This window comes from Sinocyclocheilus rhinocerous, unplaced genomic scaffold (assembly GCF_001515625.1).
Source record: "Sinocyclocheilus rhinocerous isolate Xijiao unplaced genomic scaffold, SAMN03320098_v1.1 scaffold223, whole genome shotgun sequence".
Taxonomy (NCBI): domain Eukaryota; kingdom Metazoa; phylum Chordata; class Actinopteri; order Cypriniformes; family Cyprinidae; genus Sinocyclocheilus; species Sinocyclocheilus rhinocerous.
In genome coordinates this window covers 311,721-326,346 of record NW_015627230.1, presented here as the reverse complement: position 1 = coordinate 326,346, position 14,626 = coordinate 311,721, and the positions used below count along the sequence as shown (strand labels likewise).

Sequence of the window (14,626 nt, the reverse complement as noted above, 5' to 3'; positions counted from 1 at the left end):
TGGAGGTTGATATAGGATTTAGAAAGTAATTAGTAATAAGTAATTAAATACTTTTTGGAGAGAGTAATTTGTACAGTAATCTAATTACACTGTTGAAGATGTAATTAGTAACTAGTAATTAATTACTTTTTTAGAGTAACTTACCCAACACTGGTTTGAACAAATAGAAATCAAGATGAAGCTCCTTATTTTATATTCATATAAGATTATTTTTTACATTGATATTTTTTATAAGTATAAAAAAATATATTATATAATATATAATTATATATTTATACGATTACATATTATCCACAAGATGCCAGACAAATAGAAATACACCAGAAATGAAGATGAAGCTCGTCACTGTCTGTCTGTGATGTATTTTCATGGTTGTGTTTGATGCCGCTGTTCTCTGATCGTCCCGTATCTCTCTCTCTCTCTCTCTCACTCTTGCTCTCTCTCTCTCTCTCAGCCCGTCCTGAACCGCGCAGGTCTCCCTCAGGGCCCATCCGATCAGAAGTACGTCGTGGTGACGGTGGATGATTGCGACACTTCAGTGGCGCTGCGCTTCGGTCACGTGATCGGAAACTACTCGTGCTCCGCCCAGGGCAGCCAATCAGGATCCAAGAAGTAAGAGCGTGAGTCTGACGAGCGCTAATCGCCAGTAATAGCGTGACTGTGTAATGTTGTGTTGTTTTGCGGCAGGTCTCTGGATCTGACGGGGCCGCTGCTGCTGGGCGGCATTCCCAAACTCCCCGAGGACTTTCCCGTCCGGAGCCGGCAGTTCATTGGCTGCATGAAGGACCTGCGCATCGACCAGCGGCACATCGACATGGCCGGATTCATCGCTAATAACGGAACCCTAGCCGGTGATTAGTGCTACTGGATCTTAGCGCTGCGTTTGACACTATTGACCACAGCATTCTTTTGAATAGACTACAAAATTATGTTGGCATAAGAGGAAGTGCATTAGCATGGTTCAAATCTTACTTATCTGACCGCCATCAATTCGTAGCAGTGAATGAAGAGGTATCATATCGATCTCAAGTGCAGTATGGAGTACCTCAAGGCTCAGTACTAGGACCGTTGCTTTTCACGCTTCACATGTTACCCTTGGGAGATATCATCAGGAAACACGGTGTTAGCTTTCACTGTTATGCTGATGATACTCAGCCCTATATTTCTTCGCGGCCCGACAAAGCATATCAGTTTGCTCAATTTCCTTCAACACACTATTTTTCTGTTCAATACTGTAAAGCTGCTTTGACACAATCTGTATTGTAAAAAGCGCTATAAAAAAAAAAATAATAATTGTCGCGTTGACCATGACAATGCTATCCCGTAATGAGTGTACAATGTGTTTTACCAGGATGCTCTGCGAAGCGTCATTTCTGCAGCACTAACCCGTGTCTGAACGGCGGCAGCTGCGTCGATCTGTGGGGTTCGTTCCGATGCGACTGTCCGCTGGGATTCGGAGGACGGAACTGCGAGAAAGGTGAGCGAGCGTCACGTGAGCCGCGCGTCTGTTAGCGGCGGATTGGTCATTAACGACACCTGTCTGTCCATCTGTCCACAGTGATGCCCAACCCGCTGCGTTTCCATGGTAACGGCCTGTTGTCGTGGCGGGATCTGGCCGCCATGGTAACGGTTCCGTGGCACCTGGAGTTCATGTTCCGCACGCGACACCCGACGGCGACGCTGATTCAGATCAGTTCAGCGCAACAGCACAACCTCACCATACAGGTGCAGTTAAAACACACACTTCATATTCACACCGTTTTTACAAATGATGGCTTTAGCTCTGTTACTGATACAAATACGCCACCAAAATATGGTTAGTTAGGTACACACACACACACACACACAGAGATATAAAACACACACAGATAAACACACACAGCTGATCAGCTTCAGCAGGTAGTTGCACTGACTGATTTTTTAATGTGTCTGCAGCTCCACCTGCTGGCTGTGTGTGATATGACACCTTACACACAGTAAACCTGGGTTTAACAAGCAGTTTTTGTTATTAGATTTGAAAAACAACTTTTTTTGTTCTATGTATATGTATTTCCTTTTGACATTTGGAGTGGGACATTGATAAGTTGATACTTGATTCATATAATATTTTACTTGAATATATTATACTCATATGTATAATTCATCGTAGAGCGTGTTTGATAGGACAGGTGTTTGTGAATTGAGTGATGATGTCATCAGTGTTGTTTTGGTCTGTAAATGATGAATGGACGTCACTGAGTGTGTGTGTGTGTGTGTGTGTGTGTGTGTGTCAGCTGAGGGAGGGTTACGTGTTGACGTCGGTCCAGCGCGGCGAGGACTCCACCGTGTCTCGTGTTGATGATGTCACAGTGAGCGACGGCCAATGGCATCATCTGTTGCTGGAGCTGCGGGGCCCCGCGGCGGGCGGCGTAACGGCGGCGCTGAGCCTCGACCACGGCCTGTACACGGTCAGACATGATACATTTGACCTCATCTTAAAATATTACTACATTTATTATTTTATAGTTTAATACACTTAAAATGTTTTGTAAAGACTTTTATAATTTGAATTTATTTACCAATTTAATGTAGATGTAACGTGTGTGTGTGTGTGTGTGTGTGTAGTCGTCTATGGATCTGGACTCTAAGCTGAAGAGTGTTAAACTGAAGACTGTGAGTGTCGGTCGTCACATGTGGTTGTCTGCAGGGTTTGCGTCTGGGTGACTCCGCCTCGGCTCTCGTGTTTCCCAGCATGCACCAGGCTGATGTGGTGAATGTGGAGTCGGGCTGCAGTCTGCCGAACCCCTGCGGGTCGAACCCGTGTCCGGCTCACAGCGACTGCAGCGATGACTGGGACACACATTCCTGCAGATGCCACAGCGGTCAGTCCGGTTCCACCGCTTATTCACTTCTGTCATTAGTTTTTGTTTTTATATTTTCCATTTAGATTTAAATTGTAGTTAGTTGCATTATTTAATTTAATTTAAATATTTATTTAGCATATTGTTGTGTTTGTGTATTGTTTACACATGACAACAGGTTACTACGGCAACAACTGCAGCGACGCCTGCGCTCTGAACCCCTGCGAGCACCAATCAGCATGCAGCAGGAAGTCAAGCTCCGCCCATGGATACACGTGTAACTGTCCCAGCAGCTACTTCGGCCAGTACTGCGAGAAAAAGTACGAGTGTTTCCTGACGCGCGCAGATTCACGGCACTGTGATGACGTGTGTGCTAACGTGTGTGTGTGTGTGTGTGTGTGTTCAGGATGGATCTGCCGTGTCCCCGCGGATGGTGGGGCGATAAGTCATGTGGTCCGTGTAACTGTGACACGGCTAAAGGATTCGACACCGACTGTAACAAGACCAACGGCGCGTGTCGCTGCAAGGTTTGATCAAACTCCTACTGTGTCGTTAAGTTACTGTTTTTAGTTTGAAAAGGCTTATTAAATCAGTTTTTTTATTAAATTGTATATTTTTATTATAATATTTAGATTTGATATTATTTAATAAACTATTATTTATTTAGATTTATTTTTTACGTTTATGTTGTTTAATATATTTTATTATATTATTATAAACAATATAAAATGTAATTTAATAAATACATTATACAATTTATTAAACAGTATAAAATTATAGTAATGTACTGTTAAATCGTTACATTTTTATATTGTTTAATAAATTGTTACATTTATATTATATAGTTTTTTTTTAGTATTTACTTTTTATTATACTATTTTAGTTTTATATTTCTTCAAAAAATATTTTTCTATTTTTTATTTTAATATTATTTAATAAATTGTAAAAACATTTTTTATATTGTTATTAAACATAAAAATGAACTAAAATAAAAAAAAAATGTAACAGCATTTAAAATTTTTTATTTTATTATGTATACTTTTGCATTGTTTTAGTAAATTTTAAACTTCATTAAAATTTTAATTTTAAAATTTTCTATCCTATTTAATTTTGATATGGTTTAAGTTGTAAAAAAATATTAATATTTTTTTTAACTAATTAAATTTTTTTACTTTTTAATTTTAATATTGTATAATAGGTTATTATTATTTGTTCTGTTATTTAATTTTTTATTTTGTTTAGAATATTTTCTAATATTTTTTTTTATTATATTATTTTATATATTTATATTTTATTGCTAGCTACTGTGTAATGCTAGCAAGTCCAAAAGTCATCCAGTCACAAAAAAAAAGCAGAGAGAATTGTCATCAGGCTACACAAATCGCAGCAGACTGCAGTTGGATGTTGAAATTGTTTGTGTGGTCAGGACAATCACTTCCGGCCTGCGGCGAGCGCGGCGTGTCTGCTGTGCGACTGCTACGCCGTGGGCTCGTTCTCGCGCTCCTGCGACCGGGACAGCGGTCAGTGTCCGTGTAAGCCGGGTGTCATCGGGCGGCAGTGTGACCGCTGTGATAACCCCTTCGCTGAGGTCTCTTCCAGCGGCTGTGAAGGTCAGACTCTCAGACACACGCTCATCAGGCTGTCATGTGTGTCCCACAATCCCTCAGTAACACGTGTGTGTGTGTGTGTGTGTGTGTGTGTTCAGTGGTCTACGACAGCTGTCCGCAGGCCATCGAAGCAGGAATCTGGTGGCCGCGGACCAAGTTCGGTTTACCAGCGGCCGTCTCGTGTCCGAAAGGATCCATGGGTAAGAAAAATCTATAATTTTGACCCATACAATGTATTGTTGGCTATTGCTACAAATATACCCCAGCAACTTAACACTGCTTTTGTGCTCCAGGGTCACATATTAGTATTTTACATCTTCGTACGTGATTTAATCTGTCAGATATTAGAGTTAAAACTGTGTTTAATGGTGGATTATGTATGTATATGAAATAATCCACTTGAAAATCGAGAAATGTCAGTATTTCTTATATATTTACTTCAATATTTGTGGATTTTATTTGAAGCTTTACACTAGATCTACATGAAACATTAAAAGTACAAAACAGTACTGTACTCATTTGTATTTATTTATTTCAGTTTTATTCAAACTTTGAAGTAAACTTTGTGTTAGAAATATTGTAGTGGCATTGTATATGTTTGCAGGAACTGCGTTTATAACCTTTTTATTAATTTAATTATTATTAGTTAAGCAAATTCAGTTTGATTTTTGTGTTTCACTTTAGCTAGAAAACGTTTAAATCCACTTAAAAATCAAGAAAAATTAGTGGAATATTTGTTGAGTTTCACACCAGATTTACATGAAACAATACAATTCCAAAACTGCTAATGCTAGCTACAAAAGAAGCATTGTTATTTTGTTTTTGTTTTGTTTTTCATTTAATTTGCATTAAAAAGCTGTTTCAATGGCTTCATATCTGTGTGCCGGAACTGCAAATCATTATCATTATTCATTACAATAATTTTGAATTTAAATTATAACTTATAACCTTTTTTGTTTTTTTAATTATTATTGGATAAGTAAATCCAGCGAGACTTCTGCGTTTCATTTGAGCAAAATCTGCTAGAAAACTCTTGAAAATTAAGTAAAAAATTTGTAGATCTACACGAAACAATAAACCTATAAACTACAAAACTACTAAAGCTATCTACAAAAAGGTATTAGTTTTTTATGTTATTTAGTTAGTCAACTATTTTTACATACTATTTTAATAGAGTTAAAAATAGTGATTGTGAGCAGGAACTTAAAATGTCATTATTTTTTTTTAAAATTTAATCTAGTTTACATTTACTTAATATTTTAATTGCATTCTATTTGTCCGCAGGAACTGCGATCCGTCACTGCGACGAGCACAAGGGCTGGCTGTCTCCGAACCTCTTCAATTGCACGTCTGTGAGCTTCAGTAAACTCAAGACACTGGTGAGAATCTCACGCAAACCTCTCGCGATTCAGCGTGATCCGCATATCCTCACGTGTGTTTTCATGTCTGCAGTCGGAGCGTTTGGCGCGTAACGCGTCTCTGATGGATTCCGGTAACGTCCAGCAGATGGCGGCGCTGCTGAGTAACGCAACGAAGAACGCGAGACAGTTCTACGGCAGCGACGTGAAGATCGCGTATCACCTGACGCGCGCCATACTGCAGCACGAAAGCAGCCAGCAGGGCTTCAACCTCACCGCCACGCAAGACGTCTTGTTTAACGAGGTACATAGCTGCAGCGCTAACATGCTACGATAAACATGTTGCGCAATTTATTTTTTGTGTGTGTGTTAAAGAAACCATGCATATTTCAGTTACCTCATAATTTAAATAACGCAAAAAATAACGCATTATGCGTCATTGGTTGTTTTTATTGGGAATACTAGTTCACATTTTAAAAGTAACAAATTACGAATAGTTGCAGATATTAGTGTTAAAACTGTGTTTAATGGTGGATTATGTAAGTGGATTAAATAATCCACATGAAAATCAAGAAATTTCAGTATTTCTTGTATTTCGTAACTCAAAAAATAACGCATTATGCGTCAGTGGTTGTTTTTATTAGGAATACTAGTTCACATTTTAAAAGTAACAAATAGTTACAAATTAAAAGTAGTAATGCGACTAACTAAAATTTTTTAAGCTTTGTCAAAATTTTTCTCTCATATGTAGAAATAAAAAGTCCATTATAATGCATTATTTCTAAATTGTTCAACGCATTATTAAATGTGTTATTTATAAATTTGTTTGTTACCTCATTTAAATAATGCACAAATTAACCCTAGTGAAAAATAAATATACTAAAATCTATTTGAAACACTTTTGTTTCATGCTAAACAAATACATTTACATATTTATATGCTTAATAAAAATATACACGTAATATACCCTAAACTGTTATACTTAAAGCCTTCTAAATTTGAACAACTAATTTTGTACTTGATGCACTTTAATTGTGCAGAAGTAGAGCTGAAGTACAACTAAAGATACACTGAAGCATATTTGATTGTGCTAAAGTGGAACTATTGCAAGTATTCTTCAGGTACACTTTTTAATATCTTGCATTTAAAGACGGATATTATTTTAAGATCATACAATCCTCGTTAATAGTGACAAGAAACCACATTTTAGACTTAATATTAATAATAAAGTAGTACTCCAAATAAAGTTTAATTAGAATTTTTTTTTCTGTAAGTCTCGAGCGATATGTCAGTAAATACGTTAATAGACTCGAACTATATTTAGAATGAAATAAACATTTATTTAATCATTTTTATTAGGAATACTATTTTGCATTGTAAAAGTAACGTTTTTTAAGTAGTTGCGTACTTAAAGTAGTGATGCAACTAACTGTTTTTAGCTTTGTAAAAAGTTTTCTCTCATATGTAGCATTTAGACATCTAATTTTAGTAAACAATATAATTACTAATTATAATAATTTATTATGATTTAAATTAAATTCTATTAATTAATTCTAATTCTATTCTTTAAAAAAAACGTTCCCTTTAGACTTGCACTCTATTCATTTACTAACTGCTTGTTTTCTTTAAAAAACTCTCTTCTTTTTGTATTCCGTTTTTGTAATCTGTTTTCTTTTTTTACGTAATTTAAAATAAAAATAAAAACCCTTGCTACGTGTGCTGCGTTAAGCTAACTGAGACTTGTTATAGCACTTGCGTATCATTGCTCTTTTGTTGATTTTGATTGCTTCCATTGTCCTGTAAGTCGCTTTGGATAAAAGCGTCTGCTAAATGACTAAATGTATGTAAATGTATAAATTATAATTTATATTCTTTTATTAACTGTAAATCCATATAAAAATCAAGAGAAATGGGAATATTTGTAGATTTTATTTGAACTTTCACACCAAATTCGCAGAAAATAATTAATTTTTATTAGGAATACTAGATGCATTTTTAAAAGTAACAAAGTAGTTACGAACTAAAAGTAGTTCAGAACTTTTTACTCTGTGATTGGTTGCTGTGGCAGCACCTGATGCACGTGGGCAGCGCTATACTGTCGGCGGAAACACGCGGACACTGGGAGCTCATCCAGCAGACGGAGGGAGGCACGGCTACACTGCTGCGACAGTTCGAGGAGTATACGAACACGCTCGCGCAAAACATGAGGAAGACCTACCTGAGCCCCTTCACCATCGTCACGCCCAACGTCGGTCTGTTGTTTCATTCCTTCACTGATTTACATGCAAACACCCTCCATCCGTACAAAAATGATTGACATGCCAAGAGTGTTTCTGATTGGCCAAAGATCTGCAGGCCACGCCCACAACCTCTTTAGTCAGTGATAGCGACGCATGTGATTTATCACATCACAACATTTCATTGAAATCTGTCAAAGTAGTAGGGACATTTTATGTGTGATAACCCCCCCCCCCACACACACACTTACATTTCAGTTTAGTTTTTGTTTTATGGTCTTATTTTTCTCTTGTGTATTATCATTTATTATTATAATCTATAATTGAAATTAATTATAATAATAGTCATTATTAATGATATTCTATAATAATATATCATTAATAATGATTTATATTAATTCTAATGCTTTATTGTGAGCTCAGTTAACTAAAAAAATAGTTAATTAAATCCAGTTATAAAGAAAGTTAATCCAGTAAAAACTTTGAGTTTAAGATTGGCAAAATATGCTGGAAAATTGTTATTATTATTATTATTAAAAAAAACAGTTAAATTATAATTTAATGAGGAGCTCATTATTTAATTATTTAGTAAAGTAAATCAGCAAGACCTTTGAGTTTTAGATGGCAAAAAACAAAATCTGTTGGAAAATGTTAAATTATATAATCTTTTTATATAATATTTTATTTAAAATATAATTTAAATGTAAGTTGTTTATATTATGTTTTATTTGCGGGGCATAGAGGAGAAACAATAATGTACAGTATGTGGAAAATAATGTTTTTTTTTTACTTTAAACCGCATAAACACATTTCATTACACCAAATACACAAAATAATGTTCTTTTTAGCAGCATCATATGACCCCTTTAATTCTAATGCTTTATTGTGAGCTCAGTTAACTAAAAAAATAGTTAATTAAATCCAGTTATAAAGAAAGTTAATCCAGTAAAAACTTTGAGTTTAAGATTGGCAAAATATGCTGGAAAATTGTTATTATTATTATTATTAAAAAAAACAGTTAAATTATAATTTAATGAGGAGCTCATTATTTAATTATTTAGTAAAGTAAATCAGCAAGACCTTTGAGTTTTAGATGGCAAAAAACAAAATCTGTTGGAAAATGTTAAATTATATAATCTTTTTATATAATATTTTATTTAAAATATAATTTAAATGTAAGTTGTTTATATTATGTTTTATTTTTATTTATTTTATGTTAGTTTTTATTAATCAAAGATCTTCGCGTTTAATTTTTTTTTTAGTATTTGTAGTATATTGTCTACACTAAACAATATATCTATCTATATATATATATATATATCTATATCTATCTAATCTATAAACTACTGAAGTTAGCTACAAAGAAGTATAATTTGAATTGTTTAATTGCATTTAGTTTGTTGCTTAATTTGTGTTAGTTGTTTTATGTTCTGTAAATCTGTATTATTCCAGTCATCTCCATCGATCGTTTGGAGAAGATGAATTTCGCCGGCGCTAAACTGCCACGTTACGAGTCTTTGCGTGGGCCACGCCCACTCGACCTGGAGACGGCCGTCACTCTTCCCGACTCGGTCTTCATCCCCGCCCCCGAGGGCAAAGGTCAGCGGCACAACAGCGAGCAAATCGCAGAGTCCGGCCGAAACCACACAGCGAATCGGAAGAAACGTCACCCGGACGAGTGCGAGCAGGACGCCATCGCCAGCATCATCATCTTCCACAGCCTAGCGGCGCTGCTGCCGGAGCGATACGACACCGACAAGAGGAGCCTCAGGTGAGACCAGATCAGACTAGACTAGACTAGACCAGACCAGACTAGACTAGACCAAACTAGACCAGACTAGACCAGACCAAATTAGACCAGGCTAGACCAGACCAAAGTAGACCAGACTAGACTAGACCAGATCAGACCAGACCAGACTAGACTAAACCAGACTAGACTAGACCAGACCAAACTAGACCAGATTAGGCTAGACCAAACCAGACTAGACTAGACCAGACCAGACTAGACCAAACTAGACCAGACTAGACTAGACTAGACCAAATAGACCAGACTAGACTAGACCAAACTAGACCAGACTAGATTAGACCAGAACAAACTAGACCAGACTAGACCAGACCAGACCAGACTAGACTAGACCAGACGAGGCTAGGCTAGACTAGACTAGACAAGACAAGACTAGACCAGACTAGGCTAGACCAAACCAGACTAGACTAGACCAGACCAGACTAGACCAGACTAGACCAGACTAGACTGACCAGACTAGACTAGACCAAACTAGACCAGACTAGATTAGACCAGACCAAACTAGACCAGACTAGACCAGACCAGACCAAACTAGACCGGACGAGACTAGACTAGACTAACTAGACCAGACCAGACCAGACTAGACCAGACCAGATTAGACCAAACTAGTCCAGACTAGACTAGACCAAACTAGACCAGACCAAACTAGACCAGACTAGATTAGACCAGACCAAACTAGACCAGACCAGACCAGATCAAACTAGACCAGACGAGACTAGACTAGACTAGACCAGACTAGGCTAGACCAGACTAAACTAGACTAGACTAGGCTAGACCAGACCAGATTAGGCTACACCAGACTAGACTAGACCAGGCTAGACCAGACCAGACCAAACTAGATCAGACTAGGCTAGACCAGAATAGGCTAGACCAGACTTGACTAGACTAGCCAGACCAGACTAGGCTAGACCAGACTAGACTAGAACAGACTATACCAGACAAGGCTAGACCAGACTAGACCAGACCAGACTAGGCTACACCAGACCAGACCAGACATTTACAATCTCACTGATTGATCTAACGCTGTGTGTGTGTATAGGGTTCCCAAGCGTCCGGTCATCAACACTCCTGTGGTCAGTATAACGGTTCATGATAACGAGGAGCTGCTGCAGCACACGCTGGATAAACCCATCACGGTGCAGTTCCGTCTGGTGGCCACTGAGGAGCGCTCTAAACCCATCTGTGTGTTCTGGAACCACTCCATAGTGTGAGTACACACTCGTACGTGTGTGTAGTGTAGATATGAGGAGGTGTTGTGAGTGAGCTTGTGTTGTGTTGTGTGTGCAGCACTGGCGGTCCGGGCGGCTGGTCTTCTAAGGGTTGTGAGGTGGTCTTCAGGAACAGCACACACATCAGCTGCCAGTGTTACCACATGACCAGCTTCGCCGTGCTCATGGACATCTCACGTCGAGAGGTGACTCGACTCGACCTAACCCAACACTAACCTGATCAGAAGTTAGTTGCATAGGGTTGGTCCTAGCAACATCCCACCAACTACCTAGCAACCACTGAAAATGCTCTAGTGATTTTTTACCACATAGCAATGCCCTAGCAACCACCCAGAAAATCCTACCGCCCATCAATCACTCAGAACTAGGGGTGTAACGGTACACAAAAATGGCGGTTCGGTGTGTGTGTTTGTAGAGTAATTTACAACAGCTTCAAACGCGGCTCAGCCAATCAGAATCAAGGACCGGAACTCTCCGGTCTGATAAGTCTGAATAAACGCGTGTTTCTGCTTCAGAATGGAGAGATCCTGCCGGTGAAGCTGATCACATGGAGTTCAGTGGGCGTGACGCTGGGCTTCCTCTTCCTCACCATCGTCTTCCTCACCTGCCTGCGGGAGGCGAGCAGCAACAAGACCAGCATCGTCAACAACGGCGCGGCCGCGCTCTTCATCGCGCACCTCGTCTTCATCCTGGGCATCAATCAAGCCGATAACCCGGTAACACGCACTTCCTTCCGGATTTAAAAAAAATTGGAGCGTCATGGTTTTTTATTCGCTCCACTACCGCTCCATCATGAGCACAATTCATGCCAACGACCCATAATATAACTGCAAGCTTAACATATTTAGCTAGCTTGATTTAGATGGATCACTCAAATCAGAAAGAATGTGAAGGTTATGATCAGGGCTGCGATGATAAATCGATGCAGAATCGATTCGTGTGCATCTTCCGAATGCATCGTGATTCTCTCTGGAATCGATTCTGAGCTTAGATTTTAACAGCAGATGGCGCTCTACTCGTTTTTATTTTATTTTATAGATAAAATAACTGATGAAAACGTACTATTATTTTCATCCTTCACAAACAAACTTTGCACTGCAAAAAGCAGCAATGATACCTTTTAATGCCGACAACCATGTAATTAGCTTGGCATGAGGTAGGAAAAAAGTTTGCACACTAGTGCTACGATAAACCACTGCTCTCCTAGTATTTATTTTATTTAGTGCTGGGCAACGATTAATCGCATCCAAAATAAAAGTTTTTGTTTACATAATATATGTGTGTGTACTGTGTATATTTATTATGTATATATAAAGACACACACATGCATGTTTATATATTAAATATATTTAAATATAAGTTATATGCATATAAATATATACATGTAAATATTTTCTAAATATATACTGTATGTGTGTGTCTTTATATATACTTAATATACACAATACACAAACATATATTATGTACACAAAAACTTTTCTGCATTTTTAGATTTTAAACAAACTTAATTCTGTATGATTTATAAGCTTTTGTACCCGTGGGGACCACAATTTAGGTCCCCACCGTGACACGAGTCCCCATGAGTCTGTGTGTATTCAGGTTTAAGTCCCCACCAGAATATATAAACCAGTACACACACACACACATAGACAGACAGACACACACACAGACAGACAGACAGACAGACACACACACACACACACTCCCTGATTTGGGAGCCAGTTTTATCAGTTAAATAAGACACAATAAACTAATGAAGCACTCATGAAGTGTTGTTTTGTTTCAGCGGAGACGATCTGAACAGCAGTCACCTGAGTCTGAGTGAACACAACACACTCTTCAAAGACAAAGAGCAGATAGACGGTAAACACACACACACACGTGTGTATGTCTCACAGCGAGCTGAGTTTAACCTCTGTGTGTGTGTAGATCACGACTCAGACTCTGACAGCGATCTCTCGGAGCTGGAGGACGATCAGAGCGGCTCGTATGCGTCCACACACTCATCCGACAGCGAGGAAGACGAGGGCGAGTTCCCGCAGGAGGAATGCTGGGAGAATCTGGCCACCAGCGGCCCCATCAAACCTCACGGTACGACATCAGGCGGTTCACGCGACTCTGCGCTTCTGTTAGCGTGTCTGACGTCTATCTGTTCATCAGATGTGTGGGAGGGTGAGACGGGAGCAGCAGACGAGCGTCTGAAGGTGGAGACGCTGTCCAAACCCGAGGACAGAGCAGAGGATCATGGGACGGAAAACCTGCTGCTGCTGCTGGCCAGTTTACCAAACACCAGCGCACCGCCACACAAAGGTCTGAACGAGCGAACGGATGAAATATTCTTGAGTTAACTAGAATTATAACTACACCGATAACTGTAATGATAACTATAACAATAATTGTACTGGTAACTACAACGATAACTATATCAATAACTATAACTATGATAACATAACTATAGTGATAACTATAATTATGATAACATAAGAATAACTACGATAACTGTAATAACTATACCAATAACTGTAATTATGAAAACTATACAGATAACTATAATTATAAAAATACGATAACTATATAATTATAGCTACAATGATAACGATAACTATTACCATAACTACAATTGTATCAATATTTGTTATGTTATTATAGCTATAATTATAATATACAATTACTATATTACAACTAAAAACAATAACTGTAATAACTAATTATAAATATAACTACAATAACTGTAACAAAGACTGTACTTAAAACTATAATAGCTATAAATTTAACTATACTGATACTTAATATTGATATAATTGTAATGATAGATACCTAACTATATCGACATCTAACAATTATAACTATATTATTAACTATACTATAACCACAATGATAACTATAAATGTAATGATTAAAACAGCAATAACTATAATGATAATTATAACAATACCTATAACTATTTGTATCTATAATGATAACTAATTATAACTATAACTATGACTAGCTGTAAGTGCTGCTGCCCAGTGTAAATTGTTAAATTTTAACGTGTGATCATGCCGCGCAGGAATCCTGAAGAAGAAGCAGCTGTCGCCCATCGCCGAGAGGAACGCCATCAATCACATACACAACCAGCTGTCTGGAGACTCCGCCTCCTCACGGGGCCCCTCCTCCAGCGAGGGCCGAGGGGGCGGGGCTAGACGGGATTATCAGAATGGGGCGTCCACGAGCGGAATGACGAAAATGCTCGACAACGACTCGTCTGAATCTGAGTGAGTGATTGACGTCCACTGATCTGTGCTCTTACTGTGACTGATTCATCAGTGACATTACTGTCAAATTTATATTAGAAAATCACAATGTTAATTTTAGGATATTATAATATCTTTATGCCTTATAGGGTTAGGGTTAGCTGGGTGATAATATAGTTATATTTTGCGATGAAATATAAAACTCAAGCAGTGGAGATTTGCTACATAGTATATAGTTTTACGAGTGTACTGTATGTATGCAGATAAATATATATCCAACTTTATATAAAGTGCTGTGCAATAATAGTTTAAATTTTG

General features: G+C 38.0%; 1 protein-coding gene across 1 annotated transcript in view; it reads left to right on the top strand.

Annotated features, from left to right (window-relative positions):
* Positions 1-14,333, top strand: part of LOC107723072 (cadherin EGF LAG seven-pass G-type receptor 2-like) — a 45,129-nt gene extending 30,796 nt beyond the window's left edge. The window contains 23 exon segments of the mRNA XM_016531580.1: positions 455-612; positions 688-851; positions 1,352-1,477; positions 1,559-1,725; positions 2,274-2,447; positions 2,605-2,672; positions 2,674-2,861; positions 3,019-3,160; positions 3,247-3,367; positions 4,267-4,450; positions 4,546-4,647; positions 5,732-5,826; positions 5,900-6,109; positions 7,874-8,057; positions 9,495-9,813; positions 10,886-11,053; positions 11,134-11,260; positions 11,591-11,791; positions 12,221-12,231; positions 12,835-12,938; positions 13,005-13,166; positions 13,236-13,385; positions 14,125-14,333. Coding sequence (XP_016387066.1) covers positions 455-612; positions 688-851; positions 1,352-1,477; positions 1,559-1,725; positions 2,274-2,447; positions 2,605-2,672; positions 2,674-2,861; positions 3,019-3,160; positions 3,247-3,367; positions 4,267-4,450; positions 4,546-4,647; positions 5,732-5,826; positions 5,900-6,109; positions 7,874-8,057; positions 9,495-9,813; positions 10,886-11,053; positions 11,134-11,260; positions 11,591-11,791; positions 12,221-12,231; positions 12,835-12,938; positions 13,005-13,166; positions 13,236-13,385; positions 14,125-14,333 — 3,534 coding nt within the window.
* The last annotated feature ends 293 nt before the right edge of the window (positions 14,334-14,626 follow it).